The sequence below is a fragment of the Pelobates fuscus genome, chromosome 10 (genome assembly GCF_036172605.1).
Source record: "Pelobates fuscus isolate aPelFus1 chromosome 10, aPelFus1.pri, whole genome shotgun sequence".
In the NCBI taxonomy this organism is placed as follows: domain Eukaryota; kingdom Metazoa; phylum Chordata; class Amphibia; order Anura; family Pelobatidae; genus Pelobates; species Pelobates fuscus.
Window position 1 is genome coordinate 517,722 of NC_086326.1, and position 22,802 is coordinate 540,523.

General features: G+C 45.3%; 1 protein-coding gene across 1 annotated transcript in view; it reads left to right on the top strand.

The window, feature by feature from the left end:
* Positions 1 to 22,802, top strand: part of LOC134575542 (ovostatin-like) — a 279,761-nt gene that overhangs the window by 57,155 nt on the left and 199,804 nt on the right. Inside the window, exons 5-8 of the mRNA XM_063434840.1 lie at positions 5,904 to 5,924; positions 16,202 to 16,370; positions 17,479 to 17,563; positions 21,953 to 22,070. Of these exons, the coding sequence (XP_063290910.1) occupies positions 5,904 to 5,924; positions 16,202 to 16,370; positions 17,479 to 17,563; positions 21,953 to 22,070 (393 nt within the window). The remainder of the gene's footprint in view (positions 1 to 5,903; positions 5,925 to 16,201; positions 16,371 to 17,478; positions 17,564 to 21,952; positions 22,071 to 22,802) is intronic.

Sequence of the window (22,802 nt, forward strand, 5' to 3'; positions counted from 1 at the left end):
CAGTATTTCCTGCGGAAACCCCACTCTAGTGAATATCCCGACCAAGGCACTGGCGACAGTATCAGCCTGGATATACGTCAGAGCGACGGCTTCCGGGTAGCGGGTAGCATAGTCCACCACGGTAAGAATATATTTCTTACCTGATGGACTGTGGTTGGGTAGGGGGCCCACTAGATAGACTGCCACCCTGCTAAAAGGTTCCTCGATCACCAGCATGGGTGACAGTCGGGCCTTTGGGTGGTCCCCTCTTTTCCCTACTTGCTGGCAAACGTCACACGTGCTGCAGTAACGTCGCACATCCTTAGAGATCCCCGGCCAAAAGAAGGTCTGGGTAATCCTGTAGGTTGTACGGTTACCACCCAGGAGTCCTGCAAAGGGAATATCGTGTCCGATTTGGAGAAGCTCCAACCGGTACTTCCTGGGTACCACTAGTTGGTGCTTCTGCGAAGGGGCACAACCTCTCTTCCTAGCTTCCGTCAACCTATACAGTCTGTCATTATCCCATATAAAACGGTCATGCTCATCCCCCCCACGCTAGGCTTTCTCCTGGTACTTTTGGAGGAATGGGCCCTCTCTGGTTTCCCTCCCAAACTCCTATGGTGTATCCCAAGCTAAGGGTCTATTAACTATGGTCCGGGCAAGGGTCGGTGAGGTTCTTACCTGGGTCTCCCATTTTGGTGTAGGGTCCTCTGCGACACGGGTCTGTGATCGAGTGGTCACTGGGCAAGCAGCAGCAGGGTTACTGGGTAAGTAGGCGGAAGCCAGAGGGCCAATATCGTTGCCCAACACGACTTCTGCAGTCAAGTTGTCCATGATCCCCACAATGGTTCTTCCAGATCCTACTCCCCAGTCCAGGTGCACTCGGGCAGTGGGGAGGTGAAAGACAGCTCCTCCAGCAACACGTACAGCGATGCTGCGGTTGGACAGGTGTTCTGGTTTAACTAAATGCCTTTGCATCAGGGTGATGGTAGTGCCTGTGTCCCTCAGGCCTTGGGCTATATGGCCATTCACTTGTACCTCTTGGCGGTGATGCTGACGGTTATCTGGGGATGCGGCTTGTATAGGGTCCACTTCATACAGGATGCCCAGGCATTCCTCTGGCCCCAGCTCGGTCTCCAGGCAATGGACAGCGGAGGTACGAGGTGTTGTGGGCTCATCGTTGGGTGAGGGGCGCCTCCAGTTAGTAGCGGATGATCCCAAAGGGCAGAAGCGGGCAATGTGTCCAGTATTGCTGCACCAATGACAAGTGGTCTTGGATAGATCTCGAGGGTAGTTGCTAGACCGGGAGCACGGAACTCTGAACGAGGAACTGGGGCTGGGGTACGGTGCTCCACATGGTTAGGTTGTCGGAGAGTGCGTTGGCTCACCTTTCTAGTTTTGGCGTACTCATCCGCCAAGCGAGACGCATCATTTAAGGTGAGGGGACGGCGGTCTCGTACCCAGTCCTGTAAATTGTCAGATAAGTCCTGAAAAAAATGCTCCATCAGGAACAGCTGTAACACTTCCTCCCCGGTGTTGGCGTGGCAACCTTTGACCCAGTAAAATGCCACTCGTAGCCGGCAAGCCCATTCCATGTGGGAGTCCACAGCCATTTTCTTGGACTCCCGGAAGCGGCAACGGTAAGTCTCTGGGGTCACAGCATACCTGGTGAGAAGTGCATCCTTAACCAGCTGATATTGTTGTATATCCTCTGGGGTAAGAGCCCAAAAGGCTTCGTTGGCTTTTCCGGTCAGCTTACCAGACAGAATGGTGACCCATTGTTCCGGGGGTACCTGGTGTAGGGAGCATTGTCTTTCAAAATCCGCCAGGTACCCGTCGATCTCATCTTCGCTTTCCACAAAGGTTTTAAATGCAGCAAATGGGACCTTCTTGGCAGCTGTGGTTGGAGGAGGGGTAGAAACTGTGGATATAACAGGCTGTTGTGCCCTTACCATTTGTATATTGTATTCCCTCCTCTTTTCAATCTCTGCTTTGACTTCATGGAAAGTCCGGTCAATCCTTTCCTCGGATGGGGACGGATGCATAGCTAGCCTCTCCTGGATGATGAGGCTAGCCGGAAACTCCGTTTGGTGGCTTCCATGGACTGATCCATCTCGTCCAGCTCTAGCAGATCAGCGATCAGCTATCTCCGTGGTCTGTTACTGGCACTCCGCCCTTGGCTTTCCAGTAGATCCTTCAGCGTAGGTCTCTTCAGTTTGGCATATTGGTTCTCCATTCAGCGCTTGCTCTGTGGATGAAAGGACCATCCCGCCGCTGCCACCAATGTAACGGCTACCCCAGTGGAGAGGGGGTATCAGCCGTTGGAGACGTCCTTCTTTCCGGCAAGATGCTGTGCAGTAATGGAGTAGCCTTCTTTCTATCAGCAGGATCCAAGTAGAGAAGGAGAGGTAGAACTCTTAAAAGAGCTAGTGATTAGCTGAGCAGATTCCCTTTCAAGAACGAGACAAAGCCATGTTTTGAAGGGTAAAGTAGAACTGAGGTTTTAATGACAGGTACTCTCCTTTTATGTGGCGCTCCCATGCAAGGGAGACACCCACAAACAATTAGACATTAACCAATCAGACAATGGTTACAACCCCGAGATTCCCTCCCCTCTGCTTGGGAGATAATTGAGTTTCTTACTGTATCTACTCAATTATCTCCAAGCTTAAACTTATACTTTTTATGCATTTTTATAACTTTCTGATTTTTCATCTTACAGGAATAAAACTTATATTTTTATGAACAACACAACTTGGGGATAAACATATTCAAAATTCGTACAAATACGTTCACGGGCTCCAGAAATATTAAAAAGTCTCTTTGCATGCCCAAAACAGTTCCACAGATACAGGTTGTACGGTCGGTCTATTTCTGCGCTGAAAATTAACAAAGTCCCATCCGAATGCGGCGTTCTAATAGTCGCACGCACTTCGACTTCTGTCGAAGTGAAAACGGGGTTACGTTTCAGCTGTGTTCGTTAGCTAAGTGGAGGTCTATTTTACACTAAAAAGATGACAAAATCCAATTTGAACGTGCGTTCGAATCTTCGAACGGGACTTTGTCTCCAGCCGCGGTGTCGAGGGGTAGGGGAAGGTACAGGTCAGCGGTGTTCATTCAAATTTGTGGCCGATTTCCGTTCCAGGGATTTGACGGCACACTGCTGACCACGTTTGACTGAATTAAAATGGCCGTCGCCACGTGTTCGATTGTCTAATGGCGGCCATTTTGACTACTTCAGCTGTATCTGAAGTGCCATATCAAATGTACTAATCCTTTGCACAAAACAGTTAAAGGGCCAGACTCAGTCTTTGTTCTTAGGTACAGGGCAATGTGGATGATGGCAGGAAAACAAAAGGTAGAGGTTCCCAGGCAACATGGTAGGAGGTTGTTACAGAGATGATAGAAATAAAATGGCACAGAGTGAGGAGAGGATAGAGGGGCAATGGCACAGAGTGAGGAGATGATAGAGGGGAAATGGCACAAAGTGAGGAGAGGATAGAGTGGATACAGGGAAAATGGCACACAGTGTGGAGATGATAGAGTGATAATGGCACAGAGTGAGGAGAGGATAGAAGGGGAAATGGCACAGAGTGAGGAGAGGAGAGAGGGGAAATGGCACAGAGTGAGAAGAGGATAGAGGGAACATGGCACAGAGTGAGGAGATGATAGAGGGGAAATGTCCCAGATTGAGGAGATGATAGAAGTGTAATGTCCCCAAGTGAGGAGAGGATACTCCAAGGGAGTATAGTGCTTATAGCACGTGACGGACCACCTGGCACCCCGACTGGGTGCCCCTGCCAATCGATGATTCCTAGCTGACGCTGAGTACCATAAGCACCACACTGGACAACATAAGCACCGTAGCCCCTTAGCCGCCGCAGCTTCACTGGGGCCTCACTGTCCCTTCCCACCCTGGACCAAACTCCTGGATCCAGCTCCCAGTGAGAAGGCCTCTCCTACTCCAGAGAATATAGCAGGTATAGCAGTGTAGCTCTTACTCCAGTGATTATAGCCAGTATGGCAATATGAAGCAGGTATAGCTGGTATAGCTGTTCCCTACAAACACAAGACGAGGATGCGTGTTGAGGGTGAAGTAAACTGATTTTTATGGGACCACACTTGGCCTTTTATGACAATCCCCATGCAAGCGGCACTCCCCCCTGGACCTGAGAGTAAACCACAGCAGAACCAAACACACAATTACTTTGGCTCTCAGATCCACAACACTCCTATACATAAACAGATAATCCCTCCTCTGTGCCTGGGAGATAATTGGATCAGGAACTGCACTAATATAATCTAATTATCTCCAAGTATAGAAAAACACATTTTTTTCGCAAACACCCCAAAAGTACCCCAAAAACACATGCAACCCCACAAGTTACATCCCCTGATAGCCCTGATCTGGGTGACCAACATATCCAAAAATCACCCAGATCAGTTATGGGGTTCAGGAATTTCATGGAAGTCATTTATTTGACTGACCGCAGGCATGGTCCCATGCCCAAAACAGTTCCAGAGAATCAGGTTTTGCAGTCCGTCTAGTTCGGTAGTTTGAAAACAAACAAATTACTGAACAGAGTCAATAGTCTTACCCTGGAGCTTGTTCCCATCATCCAGATGAACAATTCCACCGAACAGTCCCCTTCTAAGTTGTTTAGAACCGAATTCTGTCGATGATGGAAGTCCAGCGGTGTTCGGGAGTTTCTGTGTCCGATTCTAGTTTTATGAGATTCATGTCCAAACCGTTGCCTGCATTCATGCGAACAAGATGGCCGCCACCTCGTGGTTGTCCATAGGAATTGAGGCCACCCAGACGAACAATTAGAACACTATGGTTCTTAATAAGTTGTTAATAAGTTGTTAATAGGTGTTAACAAGCTCCAGGGTGGTCTCTGGTTCGTGCGGTTGTTCGGTAACCGAACCATATAATTCCAATTGCACGGACAGTCTTTTAAAAGTATTTTAGCCAGGTCTATTGCAGGAGCCATAGTCCTGGGGCAGGCGGCTGGCAAGCAGGCTCCTCCAAAAGCCTGTGGCAAGGTTCTGTTCATCACATAGCAATCCCCAGAGTAGTGAATATAGCTGTTCCCTCCAAGCATGAGATGAGGCTCTATGTTGAGGGTGAAGGACAGAGTGAGGAGAGGATAGATGGGAAGTGGCACATTTGAGGAGAGGAGAGGAGTGAGGAGAAGGCAACAGTGCCAATATAGCCTTGGCAGTGAGGGTATAAAGGAAAATAGGGATGTACTGGAACTATGATAAATGAAGAAAAGGTTAGTGAAGTTAGTTGGGAGGTTCAGCAGGAATCTTACACAGGGAGTGGTGGATTGGTAAGACTAACTAATATGAGAGGAGAATAGGGTGTTTTAGCATGTGGGTCAATAAAGGAAATTTGGAAGGAATTGTTTAATACAAAGGACTGACAGATGGATAGGGAGATGGTGAATTGGTAGAGAGGAGAAGTAATAGGATTGCCATGGAGGGAGACTGTCCATTGGAGCCCTAAGGAGGAATTAAATGGTCTTTAATGCATACAAAGAAGAATGAAATTGAGAGGTAGTGGCCTGTGAGGATGTACACAGACACTTGCCTTGAGTCCTGTTAAATAAGGTCATTCACTGCGACAATGTTTGTCTTCTCTCTGTCATGACAAGGTGAATGGCTGGGTTCATTTCTGAATGAAGCCTGTTCGCATGCACTGTCAATCTGTAGATCAAGTAGCCAGCTCATGGTGAAGTAGTCAAGTCAAGGTCTAATAATGGAGCAGTAGAACTCAACAACCTCCTTTCTTTACATGTCTTTAGATGAATTATGACAGAAATAAGTAAACAGTGTTTACTGCTATAGTTGGGTGTAAGGGACGTGGATGTAACAAATTGCAAAACCATAATACACGTCTTTCTTTGTTTCTTTTTCAGTATCCTGTTGTCTACTTACAGGTACCGTAAGAAATGTTTTAGAATTTTTAATGTGAACAATTATTATATTAATTATCTGTATGTCTGATAATGTGATGCATTATTTTTATAAGAATTATAGTTCTTGATATTTTATAACCTGTTATGTACAGAAACTCAATGATATATAGAGCATTATTCATGTAAGCTGCGATTATCCGTGATTAACTGGACTACGATGTGAAATTAAAAAAAAAAAAAAAAAACCTCAAACGCCCTCTAAACACAGTGGAAAACAACACAATGAGGGGATATAAACAAATAAAGTTACCCATTTTACTCACCTACTGCTGATAAAAAAAGGCTCCTCCATATCCACAAGATAAAAAACACAAAATATGTACAGTAAAAATAAAATACATAGAATAGTATTGTACATATACCTATAATATTAAGAGTGAATAGAGTGCACTCACAAACCAACGTTTGATTGAAGCCACGTCGGATCCATCAATAGACCAATGTCACGGCCTCCCAGCAGTGATGGATTATGCAGAGGAATAGTCAGTGTGACGGTTACCCCTATAGAGTGAGGGTATCAACCGTCTGGACATCCTTCTTCCCATAGATGGAGAGTGCTGCAAAGTCCCAACCTGCTATCCTGGAGAGCTAGTATAGCTGAAGAGAGCTCTTACAAGAGCTGGCAGTGATATAGCAGTCATAGCTGTTCCCTACAACACAAGACGAGGCTGCGAGTTGAGGGTAAGAAGGTCTGGCTTATTGAGCAACTTGCATTTCTTTTATACAGATTTTCAGGCCAGTGGCACACCCCCTGGACCTGATGGAACACAGGTACACAAGGAACATAAACCAATGGGAACAATAATTATTAGACATGTGCAATTCGTTTCGGTCCGAATATGAATTCGGATGAATTACGGGCAATTCGGACATTCGGGTACTTGCGAATGTCCGAATTTCCGAAATTACCGAATTTCCGAATTGTCGAAGTTCCGAAGTGTTGAAGTGCCGAAGTTCCGAAGTTGCCGAAGTTCCGAAGTGTCAAAGTGCCAAAGTGCCGAAGTTCTGAAGCACAGTATTGCCTAAGTACTAATATACTTACCCAGTGAAAGAAGAAGAATGTTACATTGTATACAATTGTTACGGTTGCCTCTAGGCTGGCTGGAAGTTGGACCATAGAAAAGGATGCTCCTAGCGCTCACCAAAGGACCATCAGCACTGAAGACACCATAACTACTGCGTAGACACCATAAGTACTGCAGACTCTACGAACCGCCGCTGCTGGGCTAGGATCTTGCCGTCTGCTATCCACCTTGGACCTACGACCAGGCTCCAGGTTCCAGTAGGTGAACCTCTTCCTTCTGTAGAGCGAAGCAGGATCAGGAACAAGAGCTCTTACAAGAGCTCAGTAGCTAAGGGAGTATGAAGAGCATAGCAATCCCTGTAGTGATTATAGCTGTCCCCTACAAACATGAGTCAAGGCTGCAAGTTAGAGGGTCAAGTCATTCTGTTTTATTGGCACCCAAAGGACTTTCTTTTATGCAGGTTTTCCTTACATAGGACCACCCACAGGGTTTTACAGAACAGCCAATAACACACGTACATTACAGAAAACACTCCCGCAATTACATACAAAATCCTCCCCCTCTGTCTGTGATATAATTATGGTACACAATGGGTTAACATAATTATCACGGGCAGGAAAAATACAGTTTTTATACATACACTGTAACTTTAAAAATATACGTCCAATCTTCATAAAGATCTTCAGAATCAGCATACTTTAAATATAACAACACCAAAAATCACACAAATCCATTCAGTGGATAAAAAGTTAGACAGAAGTCCTTTATGACCAACCGCAAGCACATTTTCCTGCCCAAAACAGTTCCATAGATTTGGGCTGTGCGGCCGGTCAATTTTATGACATGCGTTCGAATTGCCGAACGGGACTTCGTCTCTGCAGCTAAAAATTCAGTGTAGGAGAAGGTAATGGTCAGCGGTGTTCGGTGAAATGTGTAGTTCCATGAATTTGGCTGCACACACCGCTGACCTCGTTCGAATGAACAAAGATGGCCGCCGCCACGTGTTGGTTTGCGCGAACGGCAGCCACCCAGCGGTCGGCAATTTACCTACAGCAGGCTCCCAGCCTGGGAGGTAAATTGATGGCACACTTCCACTTCTGGGTTGTCCGCCTGTGTGATACTTGGTTCAGTAAGCCCCATTTACTGAACCAAGTGGGAGAAAGCCAGGAACAAGTTATTTTACAGGGACATAGTCTTAACGGGGCATTGTTCACCAACGTCACAATATGTCCCGAGACGGTTCTTAAAGGGCCATACACACCCAATAAAAGTCCATAAGTTTTCAGGGGCACAATCTCCCAGGGGCCATAGCCATGAAGAAGGAGGCTGGCAAATAGCCTTCTCCACAACCCAGAGAAGCAGGGCAATTTGTCATTTAAAGGGCCAGTTACAAATGGCAGTTTGTAACAACAATTTTAAATAAAAAGTATACTAACATAGCCAGGATTCAGCTGTAAGCATTTGCAACACTTACAACAATCAAGTAACATACATTCATATAAAATGTAAGTTACTTAGCCAGTCATGTAATGACAGGAATGAATAAGTAGATAACTCCCTAATTCCCACGGTCAGTGGTGTATCCTGGTTTTGTGCTGCCCTAGGCAGGACAAAACTCAGGCACCCCCTCCCCCCACGCGCCACCCCCACGCGCCACCCCCACCCAACCCTTCCCCGCTGCCCCGCATTCTAAATACACACACACATTCACTGACAGAAACACATACTCACTAACAGACACTCACACTCACTAACAGACACTCACTCACTAACAGGCAAACACACTCACACTCACTAACAGACACACACACACACACACTAACAGACACACTAACAGACACACTAACAGACAGACAGACACACACACTAACATACAGACACTAAGAGACAGACACACACAGTAAGAGACAGACACTAACAGACAGACACTAACAGACAGACACACACACTAAGAGACACACAATAACAGACACACACACACTAGCAAACACACTCACTCACATTAACACTCACTTTTCAAATTTTATTTATTAACCCCCCCCAGCCTCCTTACCTTAAGGAATGCTGGGGGGGAGGGGGGAGGTTCTCCCTTTACCTGGGGCTGCCGGTCGGGCTGATGGGCTGGCTGCTAGGCGCGGGCGGCGCTGGCAAGGGAGCACTTTCCCGGCGCTGGCGAGGGAGCTCAGGGGAAAGTGCTCCCTTGCCAGCATCGCCTGCGCCTAGCAGCCAGCCCATCCGGCATGTCAGTTAGCCGCAAGGCTAACAAGACATTTGCCCTGGGCGTTTGGGGGCAGCTTTTTTTGCCGCCCACTGGAAAATGCCGCCCAAGGCAAATGCCTTGTTTGCCTCGCGGCTAATACGCCCCTGCCCACGGTATTAGGGAGCTATCTACTAATAGGCTGAAAGACCTAAATTGGTCTTTCAGCCAAATTTACTAATACTAAGTAAAGATTACCTAGTATTAGTAAATTATGCCCCTACTAGTTATACCGAGTAAGGGCATGTCTATTAAACAGTGAGCTGCTCACTGTTAAAAAAAAGGTACCCCCTCCCGAGCCCCCACACGCGACCTATTGACCCCCTGGCCCCCACCCCTGAGCGGAGGGTGGGGGCCCTAATGTAAAATAATGGGGGGGCCTATTGTCCTCCCCCCAGGCCCCCACCCTTGAGCGGCGGGTGGGGGCCCTAAATCAGAATAAGGGGGGACCTAATGTCCTCCCCCCTGGCCCCCACGACTGAGCGGTGGGTGGGGGCCCTAAATACTAATAAGGAGGGGGGACCTGAGCGGCGGGTGCGGGCCCTAAATTGGAATAAGGGGGGGACGTAATGTCCTCCCCCCTGAGCGGTGGGTGGGGGCCCTAGATACTAATAAGGGGGGGACCTAAGGTCCTCCCCCCTGGCCCCCACCCCTAAGCTGTGGGTGGGGGCCCTAAATACTAATAAGGGGGGAGACCTAATGTCCTCCCCCCTGGCCCCCACCCCTAAGCGGTGGGTGGGGGCCCTAAACCCCCCCCAGGTGACTAGGGGTCCCCAAACCCCTAGTCAACCCCTCCCCCCCCAAAAAAATTAACCCCCTACCTACCCCCCTCACCCTAAAAATAATGAGGGACCTTTAACTAAGTACCTGTAAAAAAAAAAAAAAAACTTACCATTCAATGTTTTCTTTCTTCTAAAATCTTCTTTTTTCAGCCCCCAAAAAAGGCCAAATACAAAATCCGACACAATTAAAAAAATTAAAATAATTAAAAAAAATAATCCATCTTCACCCGGCGAGGGCTCTGCGCAGACTGAGCTCTGCAGGGCGGGGGAAGGCTTATAAAGCCTTGCCCCATCCTGTAATTAGGCTCAGAGCACTCTGATTGGTAAGTCTCTACATTTACCTGTCACAGCACTCTGATTGGTTGGTTTGAAATCCACCAATACGAGTGCTCTGTGTCATTTTACACAGTGTGGGAAAGTTCTTTGGAATTTTCCCACGCTGTGTAATTTGACTCATAACACTCTGATTGGTTACTTAATCCAGTGTTTCCCAACCCAGTCCTCAAGGCACACCTACCAGTCCAGGATTTAAGGATTACCCAGTTTTGTCTAAGGTGTTTTTAGAAAAAAAAGAAAAAACACCTTAGACAAAACTGGGTAATCCTTAAATCCTGGACTGGTAGGTGTGCCTTGAGGACTGGGTTGGGAAACACTGACTTAATCTACCAATCTGAGAGTTATGAGTCAAATTACCCAGCGTACAGAAACGATAGGTTGAAGAGGGCCCTGCTGAAACGAGCTTACAGTCTATATGAGGTGGGATATAAAACACATTAGGACAGGAAATAGCAATCAAATAAGGTGGGAGTGAAGCAGAGCGAGCTGGAGGAGAGAGTAGAGTGCTGCCCTTCAGGAGAGAGCAAGAGACAGGTATGTGAGGTAGAGGTTACTCTGGGAAGCCATATGCTTTCCCAAAGAGAAGGGTTTTAAGGCACTTCTTAAACGATTGCAGACTAGGGAGAGTCTAATGGCGGTAGGCAGGCTATTCCATAGGAAGGGAGCCGTCTGCGAGAAGTCCTGAAAGCGTGAGTTGGCCGTATGGGTGTGAGTAGTGGATAGGAGAAGGTCATAGGCAAAGCGGGGAGACTGAGAAGGGGCATACCAATGGATCTGTGAAGAGATATAAGAGGGGCTAGATGCTCTGAGTCAAATTGCAGGGCGTGGGAAGGCTTTATAAGCGGAGCTCAGTCTGCACGGTGCCTTTGCTGGGTGAAGATGGATTATTTTCTAGTGGCGAGATTTTTGGTAAGTATAATTATATTTTTTTTACAGGGTTTTAGATTTATTACAGGGAGGTAGGTAGGTACCTAGTGGGTGGGGGCTCTAGTGACAATAAGGTAGGGACATGGGTCCTCCCCCTCGGCCCACATCCATGAGCGGTGTGTGGGGGCCCAAAATTACATTTCAGGCGGACCTATTGTCCCTTCTCCCCCGGCCCTCACCCATGAGCGGCGGGTGAGGGCCCTAAGATGATATGAGGGACCTATTGTCCACCTGGCCCCTGCTCATGTGCGGCAGGTGGGGGCCCAAAATTGCATTAGGCCCCCGCCATGACAATAGGTCCCCCGTATCATCTTAGGGCCCTCAACCATGAGCGTCTGGTGAGGGCCCTAAGATGATACGGGGGACCTATTGTCCACCTGGCCCCTGCCCATGTGCGGCGGATGGGAGCCCAAAATTACAATGGGGTGGAACCTATTGTTCCCCCAGCCCCCACCCATAAGCTACGTGAAAACAACACTCTGAAAACAACACTCTGATTGGCTTGGAATCCAACCAACCAGAGTGTTCTGTGTCATTTCACACAGCATGGGAAAATTCCAAACAACTTTCCCATGCTATGTAAAATTACTCAGAGCACTCTGATTGGTTGGATTCCAAGTCAAGCAATAAGAGTGCTCTGATAGGTGAATATTGAGCCTTACAAGTACCCAATCACATGCTCTGAGTCCTAGCAGATGCTCTGAGTCAAATTGCAGGGTGTGGGAAGGCTTTATAAGCCGTACCCCGCCTTGCAGAGCTCAAGCTGCACGGTGCCCTCGCTGGGTGAAGATGGATTAATTTTGTAGCGTTGAGATTTTTTTTTGCGTTCGGTGTGACGGACCCTCCGCCAATGGGTGCTCCCAAGGACCTTCAGCTTGGTTTGGGTCAAGATGGATTAATTTTGTAGCGTTGAGATTTTTTTTTTGCATTCGGTGTGACGGACCCTCCGCCAATGGGTGCTCCCAAGGACCTTCAGCTTGGAGGGTCCGTCACACCGAACGCAAAAAAAAATCTCAACGCTACAAAATTAATCCATCTTGACCCAAACCAAGCTGAAGGTCCTTGGGAGCACCCATTGGCGGAGGGTCCGTCACACCGAACGCAAAAACAAAATCTCAACGCTACAAAATTAATCCATCTTCACCCAGCGAGGGCACCGCGCAGCTTGAGCTCTTCTACCCACCCTGGACCTACGACAAGGCTCCAGGTTCCAGTGGGTAACTCTCTGCTCCAGGAGAGTATAGCAAGATCAGCCGTAGAGCTCTTCAAGAGCTAGTAGAATCCAAGGGAGTATAATGATTATAGCAATCCCTGTAGTGATTATAGCTATTCCTACAACACGAGACGAGGATGTGAGTTGAGGGTAAGAAGATTTGAGAGTTTAATGGTACAGGTTGGATTTTTATACAACTTTTCAGGTCAGAGGAACACCCACTAGGCCTGATGGGGCACCAGGACACAAATTGTACAGACCAATAGAAACAATGTAACAATGCCTGACAATCCCACATACAGCACACAATCCCTCCCCTCTGCTTGTGATACAATTAAGTTAGATAATGTATTAACATAATTATCCCCAAGCATAAAAAAACACATATTTTTATAAAGTACCATAAGTACCCCAAAATACAACATATCCACATAAATCATCCCCTGAAAGCTCTGATATGGGTGAACAACATATCCAAAAATCACCCAGATCAGGGGTTCAGAAAGTTCCATAGAATTGCAGATAAGTTCCGCTGGAGGACCGACCGGGAACCACGAGGTGTTCATGCCGAAAATAGTTCCAGGGCATTCACGGCTAAGTCCCCCTAAAGTCTATTCGTGGTTTTGGTCCATGTGAACAAGAGGGCCACCATGTGTTCAAATGTCGAATGGCGGCCACTTAGACTGTTCGGGAGTTTGAAGAACCATTTGTAACGGCTACCCCAGTTGGAGAGGGGGTATCAGCCGTTGGAGACGTCCTTCTTCCCGGCAAGATGCTGTGCTGTAGTGGAGTTGCGCTATCCCATCTGCTGGATCCAAGTAAAGCAGAGCTCTTAAAAGCGCTAGTGATTATGCTGAGCAGGTTCCCTTTCAATAACGAGACGAGGCTACATTTTGAAGGGTTAAGCAGAACTGATTTAATGACCACAAAGCAGCTGCTTTTATGCAGGTTCTTACAGGAATGTTAACATGCACTGGACCTTGTGGGTCACTGATAATGGAAATACAACAGCCAATCAGTTACAATTGTACAGTAAAAGCACACCCATTAATTACAGTACATTTCTACCCTCTGCTTAGGAGATAATTGAGTTAATCGTTATATCAGCTCAATTATCTCCAAGCTAAAAAATATACTTTAATGCATTTTTCATAACTTTAAAACAACACATAAGATATTAATAGACAATCCATTCAGGGGAACAACATATCCAAAAATGGCACGAATTGGACCAGTGGTTCGGGAGTTATTAAAAGGTGGATGTGACCGACCGCTCGCATATTTCTCTGCCCAAAATAGTTCCACAATTTCAGTCTATGCGGTCGGTCTATCTTCCCGTTGTAATAGATGTAAAATGCACAAACGGAACTGTTCGTGCCTACCATTATTGAATGCAGATTGTTCGTATGAAGAAACCCACAAATTAGCGCTTTGTTCGTATGTTTCTAGTCGAACGCACTGAAGGTAGAAGTTCAGCGGTGTTCGTGGAAAAAGTTAGCCGAAATCAGTTCCACGCGGTTGACGACCAAACACCGCTGAGTGCGTTTGACTAAACAAAATGGCCGGTTAATTGGTGCCACACTCCTGCTCTGGGTGGTCATTCGTTCGACAGAATATCCGGTAAACGAATGATTATGGCCAAATGCACACTGATCCATTTTAGTGAAGGCAAACAAACGAATAGTCTCTGTTCTCAGTTCCATGCAGCAAATATACGGCTTAAACAGGGGTTTTGTTACACCATTGTTTAAAGTCCCAATAGCCACAAAAAGGGTCTCTCAAGAGACCATAGTCACATTGTAGAAGGCTGGCAAGTAGTCCCCTCCAAACCCCATTGGCGAAGTGACTTTCGCCACGTTATTTTTTTATTTTAGAAGTTCGACGGAAATATTGGATTTTTTTTGGCCTTTTTTAGGGCTGAAAAAAAGGCATTTAATGGTAAGTATATATATTTTTTTTTACAGGGATTAAGATTTTTTACTTCCCCCTCTCTATTTCTAGGGTGAGGGGGTAGGTAGTAATTTATTTAAAGGGAGGGGGTGACCAGGGGCCTGGGGACCCCTAGTCACCTTGTGGGGGGCTGGATTTTTTACGTAGCCCCCACCTTGCACCCATGGGTGGGGGCCGGGGGGAACAACAGGTTCCCCCCATTGTAATATTGGGCCCCCAACGGTCACACATGGGGGCCGAGGAGATAATAGGTCCCCCGGTATCATCTTAGGGCCCCCACCCACCGCTCATGGGTGGGGGTAGGGGGGACAATAGGTCACGCCCTATTTTCATGTAGGGCCCCCACCCGCCACTCATGGGTAGGGGCCTGTGGCAGGGGACAATAGGTCCCCCACCATTGTCATTTAGAGACCCCACCCGCAGGGCATAGCACACTATGTCCCCCCCGCTAGTTAATAGATGGTTGGGGGTCTAGTTAATAGATGTGGGGGTTCACCAGAGAGCTCACTGTTTAGTACATATGCCCCTACTCAAGGCATTGCGAGTGGGGACATTCGGGAGATTTTAATCTCCCTTATGCTAATATAGGGGTCGAATTTCTGATAATGCGGGAGCGCGCGCATTAGGGTCAAAATGATACCTAACGTCAGTTATGCGTGCTGACGTCAGAGCATGATTTGATATGAGTTACATTCCCGGCTCTCAGAATTGGCTATTTTGGGGGCGTGGCTTAACCCCTTAAGGACCAAACTTCTGGAATAAAAGGGAATCATGACATGTCATACATGTCATGTGTCCTTAAGGGGTTAAAGCCGCTCTTCAAAGCCTTCATAAAGCATAAAGAAAACTATTTGAAAAATAAGAGTAGGATGAAAATATTTAAGGCACTCTAACAACTTAAATGAGATTAAGTTGTTACAGTGCCTACAGTGTTCCTTTAAGTGGTTAATTATAGGCAAATGCCCCTGACCACTAAATCCTGCAATGTTTACATGGCAGTGTTAAGTCCACCTCTAGTGGCTGGAAGTTCCTGCTCCCTAACGTAGTGAATGCATGGATCCAATGCTTTCCTATGGGGAAGCTTTAATGTGCATTAGGTGCCTTATCGGTGAGCCAGCTCAGATGGAGCCTCAGTGCTGGAAAGAGCTAAGGGATAAAAGGGTTTTTCACCGTTTCATGCTCGCGGGGGGACATGTCAGTTATGGACAGGGGCACACTATTGCATTAGAAATACAGGTTTGTGTAACGCTGTTGTGTTCCCTTAATTTATAAAAGGGACAATTTCTATCGAAGTCGGCATGTTTTGTAAAATCAAAAAAAGAGGGCACACTCTTCACACGTAAAGCATTTCAGCCAGCTATCGTGCTTTAGGGGTGCAAAGCGTTCCTTTTAGGTGTGCACCTGGGGAACATATGTAACATGTAACATGTAATATGTATTAAATATGACAAATATGTATTAAATGGATTTATATAGGTCTGCATTTTTATTAATGAAAGTAAAATGTAATAGAGCATATAGGTTTTAATAAAATCTCATTAGCTCCATACTAAATTAGGCATTACAAAAATCCCAAAATCCCAAATATTGCTCTAGCATGAAGCAAATTTCTTCATAAATAAACAATTATCACCATTTTAAGATCATTTAGAGCGAACACCGAATGATGTAAAATTGCATAGAGAGATTTACCTGCGTTCCATCTGCATCAAATTCTTATTGATAGCAATCTGTCACTTTCCATGCAGGACCCTTCACAAAATCGTTTGGTTCAGTGGAAGAACCAGGAGTCCAATCAAGGTGTTGTGTCCATGGAATTCCAATTAAATGATGATGCAGCTCCAGGCAATTACTTTATAAGAGCTGAGAGATCCTCTGGTTCTGACGTTGATCACAGTTTTAATGTAGACGAATATGGTAAATATTACAATTAAAAGAACATGATCTCCAGTATCAAATGGAGAACTAACCACTTCTTTCTCAAACACGTGTGTAGTCATGCTACCTTTCACTTTGAATTGTAAAATAGCTTGAGAGAAGCAAATTATTATTCATCAGGAGTCCTTTTATTTCATTCTGGAATCAGCAGTAGGTCTGTAAGTTATGTAGGATAAATACACATGCTGAGGTTCTTTGCAGGTTGAAATTGTATCCTATAATATCCTTATTGTAAAGATGATTGCTATCATTGTACTTTGCAAAGACTCTGGATGGTGACTGCGTGGTGCAGGAAAGGTGAGTTTTTATTACCTGAGCCTGTGCCTCCTTGGTCATCCTGCTGGTCCTCTTCAGCTCATGCAGTCTGTGCAGTACAAAAGTACAACACCAAGGTCGTTTTGAGCATCCCGCGGGAGCCACCATAGACAATGCATTGTTCCCTACAGCTGTCATTGGTGACAGCTGGAGGAAATGACAAAACTGGATGCAGGTATCTCTGGCTTTTGTCAAATTTTGTCAAGCACAGGGAATATACTAAGACAAAGTAATCCCTATCTTGTTACATAGTTACATAGCTCTTAGTATATCTCTTGACAGCATTGGAATTTCAACACATTGTTTAGATATAGAGATTTTAAATTTATAAAATACTCACTTTGGAGGGTGTGTATCGCAAAGCTGCTTTAAAGCTCTTTTATGCAAAGTACTTTGCTAGATTGTCCATAAGCTTACAATCTAAAGGTCGCTTCTTGCAGAGAAGAACTGATATCACTGCTTCACTATGAGGAGGATTGCTTTCTGATTTGAACAAGTGTTAGAAATGAGTGGCGCAGGACACCTTTTTCTTTTCTCTAATAGCTGGGAGGGTGCAACTAAAGACTTTTGTAAAAGAAAACAGACAGGACTTTCAGTTAACACCTGGATTTCTTTAGCAACCGGAAGTGTTTTAGGGTATGTCCATATAACATCATGCATGTTTCGTAAAAAAAATACCCATAAGCAGTTTAAGTATCAATCTCCCCATATGGCAATCCTTATAAGCAATTTTTTTTAAAAATGTGTTCCTGTGTTCTCCCTTTGATTTCAGTATTACCCAGATTTTCTACTGAATTGGATTCCCCAAATACATTGTCTGTGCTGGATGGGTTTCTGTCATTTAATATCTCTGCAAGGTACGTAAAATCAGCCTGGCTTTTACTATGATAACATTTTGACACAATATCTACTGTGAAACCATTTATTCAAAAGATAAATCTCCTGTGATGTTCAGTAACCTGTTTTATTAGCTGAGCTATTTTTAATATATTTATACTGTTTTAATAAATCAATTGTTTTTTTTAAAGATCTCCTATGAAACTTCTTTTGGTAGATTAATATAGGGCGCACATCACTTTACTACTCTCTCCGCAGTCCCATAAATATTATTTATTTTAGTTTTCATGTTTGCTAGAATATCACAAACTTCATTTCCAAGTCTATAATGTTTTCTATAACATTTTCCTACAGACTTATACTTGCTTTATTATATTTTTATTGAGTTTTGAATATATTTATAGAATAAATTAAAGCGACACTATAGTCATTAGAACAACTACAGATTATTGTATTTGTTCTGGTGAGTAGAATTATTCCCTTCAGGCTTTTTGCAGTAAACACTGTTTTTTTTTAGAGTCAATGCAGTGTTTACATTACAGCCTAGAGATACGTCCACTGGCCACTCTTTAGACGGCTATGTAATGGCCACCCAGGTAGTGAGAGGGGTGTATGCCGTTGGAGACGTCCTTTTCCCGGCAAGAGGCTGTGCTGCAGAGTATTCCCAATATTCCATCAGCTGGATCAGTGTAGAGAGGAAGGCAGAGCTTTTAAAAGAGCTAGTGATTTAGCTGGATGCAGGTTCCCTTCAATAACGAGACAAGGCTATGTATTGCGGGTTAAGCAGAACTGTTTTAATGGGCACACAAGCATTTCTTTTATACACATTTTCCCACAAGGTTACCATCCACGTGGACCTTGTTGGGCACTGAAGACACAAACTTAACAACCAATCATTTACAGTTACACAGCTAAACACTCCCATGTATTACTGTACATTCCTCTCCTCTGCTTGAGAGATAATTGAATTAATTGCTGTATCAACTCAATTATCTCCAAGTGAAAAATATAATTTTACTACCCAATTTTCATAACACCAAAACTACACATCCAATTTCAATAAAAGTTACATGTTTCTGAACAAGCATAACTAGGGGACAAACATACTCAAAAATCATACGAATCCGTTCAGGGGTTCGGGCGATAGCTGAAAGTCCCATCCCTGTCTGGCCGCACATGAGGCTCCTGCCCAAAATAGTTCCATACATTCAGCTGGTGCGGCCGGCCCCTTTTCGTATGTTAAAAATACCGAACAGTTATTCTTTTTATTGTTCGTGAGTTTGCTGGTTGTGTGCCGCCCCGTTCGTGCAATACTTTTACCGTATGCCGCCTCATTTGTGTAATTCTGGGCGAAGTTAAGTGGTCCTGGAAGTCTCAGCGGTGTTCGGGAGTTTGAGTGTCCGAAAATAGTTCCAGACACTCGACGACCAAACACCGCTGAACGCATTCAACAAAACAAGATGGCCACCGTCACATGTTCGTACATACGAATGGAGGCCACCCAGGGAACCACTTAGCATGCTTGCGGTTTGCGGTCTGGCACAGAGTCAAGAGGGTAATTGACGGCACAAACCTGGGCTGGGTGGTCTCTCATTCGGCAGTTTGTTCGTTCATGCGAATGGGTTAGCATTGTCCTTTGTTTTCCCATTCGTATGTTTAAATATAACACTGGTAACAAATCCAGGGTGTTACAATGTTTCAAGTCTGTTGGCCAGGCAACAACAGGGATTCTGTAACAGGCTACTAGAGGTGCTTCCTGACAGGGCCGGCGCGTCCATAATGCGGCACAGGTGGCCACCTTAGGGCGCAACGGCCCGGGGGCGCAAATGTCCGGGTGGCCGGCAGGAGGGAAGCGCAAAGCTCCCCTCTCTTGCTGGTCACTTCTTGTAGCGTGGCCGAGCGCCAACCTGCAGTTCCGCGGACTGTGTGGAGGGGGCGGGGATATGAACACGTCATTTCCTTGCTCCCTCTGTAGCACACAGTGCAGCTGGTGCCCAGCAGGGGCGGAGCTACCGCCGGCCCCCTTCTAATCAACATGGGAGGACTTCCTCCCAAGAAGACTGCAGAGAGCAGAAGGCAGAGAGGAGGGGGGCTGGGCAGGACTAGCTCCAACTCCCAACTACCTCAGGCAGCACTCTGGATCCCAGATAAGCCACCCTCCTGTGTATGGCTAGAAAAGTGTATATTTTGATCAGCATGTGTGTGTGTGTGTATGTCTGTCAGTGTGTATCTATATGTCTGTCAGTGTGTCTGTGTGTGTTTCTGTCTTTCAGTGTCTTGTGTGTGTGTGTGTCTGTGTGTGTTTCTGTCTTTCAGTGTCCTGTGTGTTTCTGTCTGTCAGTGTCCGTGTGTGTATGTCTGTCAGTGTCCTTGTGTGTATGTCTGTCAGTGTGTCTGTGTGTATATGTCTGTCTGTCGGTGTGTCTCTGTGTGTATGTCTGTTAGTGTGTCTTTGTGTGTGTGTGTGTGTGTGTGTGTGTCTATCAGTGTGTCTGTGTGTGTATTTGTATGTCTATCATTGTGTATGTGTGTATCTGTATGTCTGTCAGTGTGTGTGTGTATCTGTATATGTGTGTCTGTCTATCTGAATGTGTATCAGTTTGTGTATATGTGTATCTGCATGTGTGTCAGTGTGTGTATCTCCGTGTATGTGTATCACAGTGTGTGCGTGTGTGGCAGTTTATGTGTATATGTGCATACATCTCAACATTCAAACACCAACACTACACACAAATAAACACCTGCATGCAAACTTCAACACTACATACAAACACACCCCTGCATTCAAATGTCAAGACTACATATAAACACACCTCTGTAGCAGACACCAAAATTATATATAAACACACACCTGCATTCAAAAAACAACACTACACGTAAATGCATTCAAACTCAAACACTACATACAAACTCACCCCTACATTCACACAAACATACTCTATACAAACACATGCTTACAGTCAAACACACAAATACTGCTCCGTGCTCAATACAATCCTGCAAGCATGGGGAATCGGTAGAGCCCCAGCTTTCAAAGCATTATTGAAGTTGCACGACAGATGGGGATCTATCTTTTAGCCATCCTGTGTACATACACAGACCGTCATACAGAGACATACAGTCTGTATGTCTCTGTATGATGAACTGTGTATGTATTCAAAAGCAATAAACGCAGGCAACACTCTAATAGTAATAATGATATATTTATTGATAGGTGAACCACCCCAAAGAAAGTGCAGCATTTCGGCTCTGCAGAGCATTATTGCATGATTAAGGCTCTGCTGAGCCGAAACATCACACTTTCTATGGGGTGGTTCACCTATCAATAAATATACCATCCTTACTATTGGAGTGTTGCCTGCGTTTATTCCTTTTGAAGACTTTACTGGTGGATCCAGCGATGTCTGCCTGACACAGAGCATCTGCCACTGTGGATGGCCGGAGCATTTACACGGTATCAGTGTGCAGGGTTCTTTGTTTGTCTGTGTATGTATGTCTCTATATGCCTTGTTTGTATGTATCTTTATGACTGTCTGCGTATGTATGTCTCTGTATCACTGTGTATGTATGTCTCTATATGCCAATCTCTATGTTTCTTTATGTCTGTGTCTGTATTTTTGTGTGTGCCTGTATGAATGTATGTCTGTGTTTGTACATTGTATGACTGTGTTTCTTTGATTGTGTGTCTTTTATGACTGTGTGTCTGTATATATTTGTGACTGTGTGCCTGAATAATTATGTCTGTGTGCTTGTATGGTTGTGTGTCTGTATGTTTGTGTATTTGTGCATGTATGTATTTTTGCCTGTATCTATGTCTATGTCTATATGGGAGAAAAAGAGAGATAGAAAGGGGCTGGGGGGAAGAAAGAGACAGAAAGGGGCTGATGGGGAAGAAAGAAATACATAAGAGGGGTTGTATGAGACACACTAAAGGGGGGGTGTAAGGCACAAAGGGACCAGAGGGGTAAGAGAGTGGATATGCAACACTAATGGGGGTAAAATTCAAAAGGGGGGCTACGAGACACAGAGGTGAAGATGCATTGGGTTTTTTTGGGTGCGAGGGGGGGGGGCAAAATGCATCTTCACCTGTGTAGTCAAAAATCCTAGCACAGGCCCTGCTTCCTGGGACAGTGATGCACACTGTGCAGCACTGCCATTCAGTGTCTCCACGCTCTACATGCAGACACTGAACTTGCCTCATAGAGATGCATTGATTCAATGTATCTCTATGAGGAGATGCTGATTGTCCAGGGCTGTGTTTGACTTGTGCTGGCTCTGCTCCTGATCTGCCTCCTTAGCAATCTCAGATAATTATATGGGAAAGCATTGTGATTGGCTCAGAGAATAACTTATTTTGTACACTGTAGAATAAAATGTGTAAATTTAACTTGAACCATTATCTCCACCAGCTATACCTACGGCCAACCTGTGCCTGGAACCATTCTCGCTAAATCTTGTTTGCAAAATGACATATATGGCAGAAGCAACAACTGTTATAAAAACTCATGCTTAAATATCACAGGAAAGGTGAGTGCTGTCTGCGGTTGAATAGATGCTTTAATGTTCGGTGATGTCTGATTTAGTGGACATACAGTTGTGCTAAATCGCATATTAGTGGATCAAAGTTTGCATACCCTTAGAGAATTGGTAATCTATGTACCTTTTTGAAAGAAAACATGAGTGAGCAGGCAAAACACATTTCTTTTATTTCTTATGGGATTCATATTCAGCTGTATGTTATAACAGAATGGCACAATCATAAAACAAAACATGGCAAAAAAGAAAAAAATGAAATGACCCCTGTTCAAGAGTCTTCATACCCTTAGTTCCTAACACTGTGTATTGCCCCCTTTAGCATCAATGACAGTGTGCAGTCTTTTGTAATAGTTGCATCTGAGGCCCCTAATTCTTGCAGGTGGTATAGCTGCCCATACGTCTTGGCAAAATGCCTCCAGGTCATGCAAAGCCTTTGGTCATCTTACATGAACCGCACGTTTGAAATCTCCCCAGAGTGGCTCGATGATATTAAGACCAGCAGACTGTGATGGCCACTCCAGAACTTTCACTTTTTTCTGCTGTAACCACTGGAGGGTCATCTTGGCCTTGTGCTTAGGGTCTTTGTCATGCTGGAAAGTCCAAAAGCGTGCCATGCGCAGCCTTCGTGCAGAAGAATGCAAGTTGTCTGCCAGTATTTTCTGATAACATGCTGCATTCATCTTGCCATCAATTTTCACAAGATTCCCTGTGTATTTAGAGCTC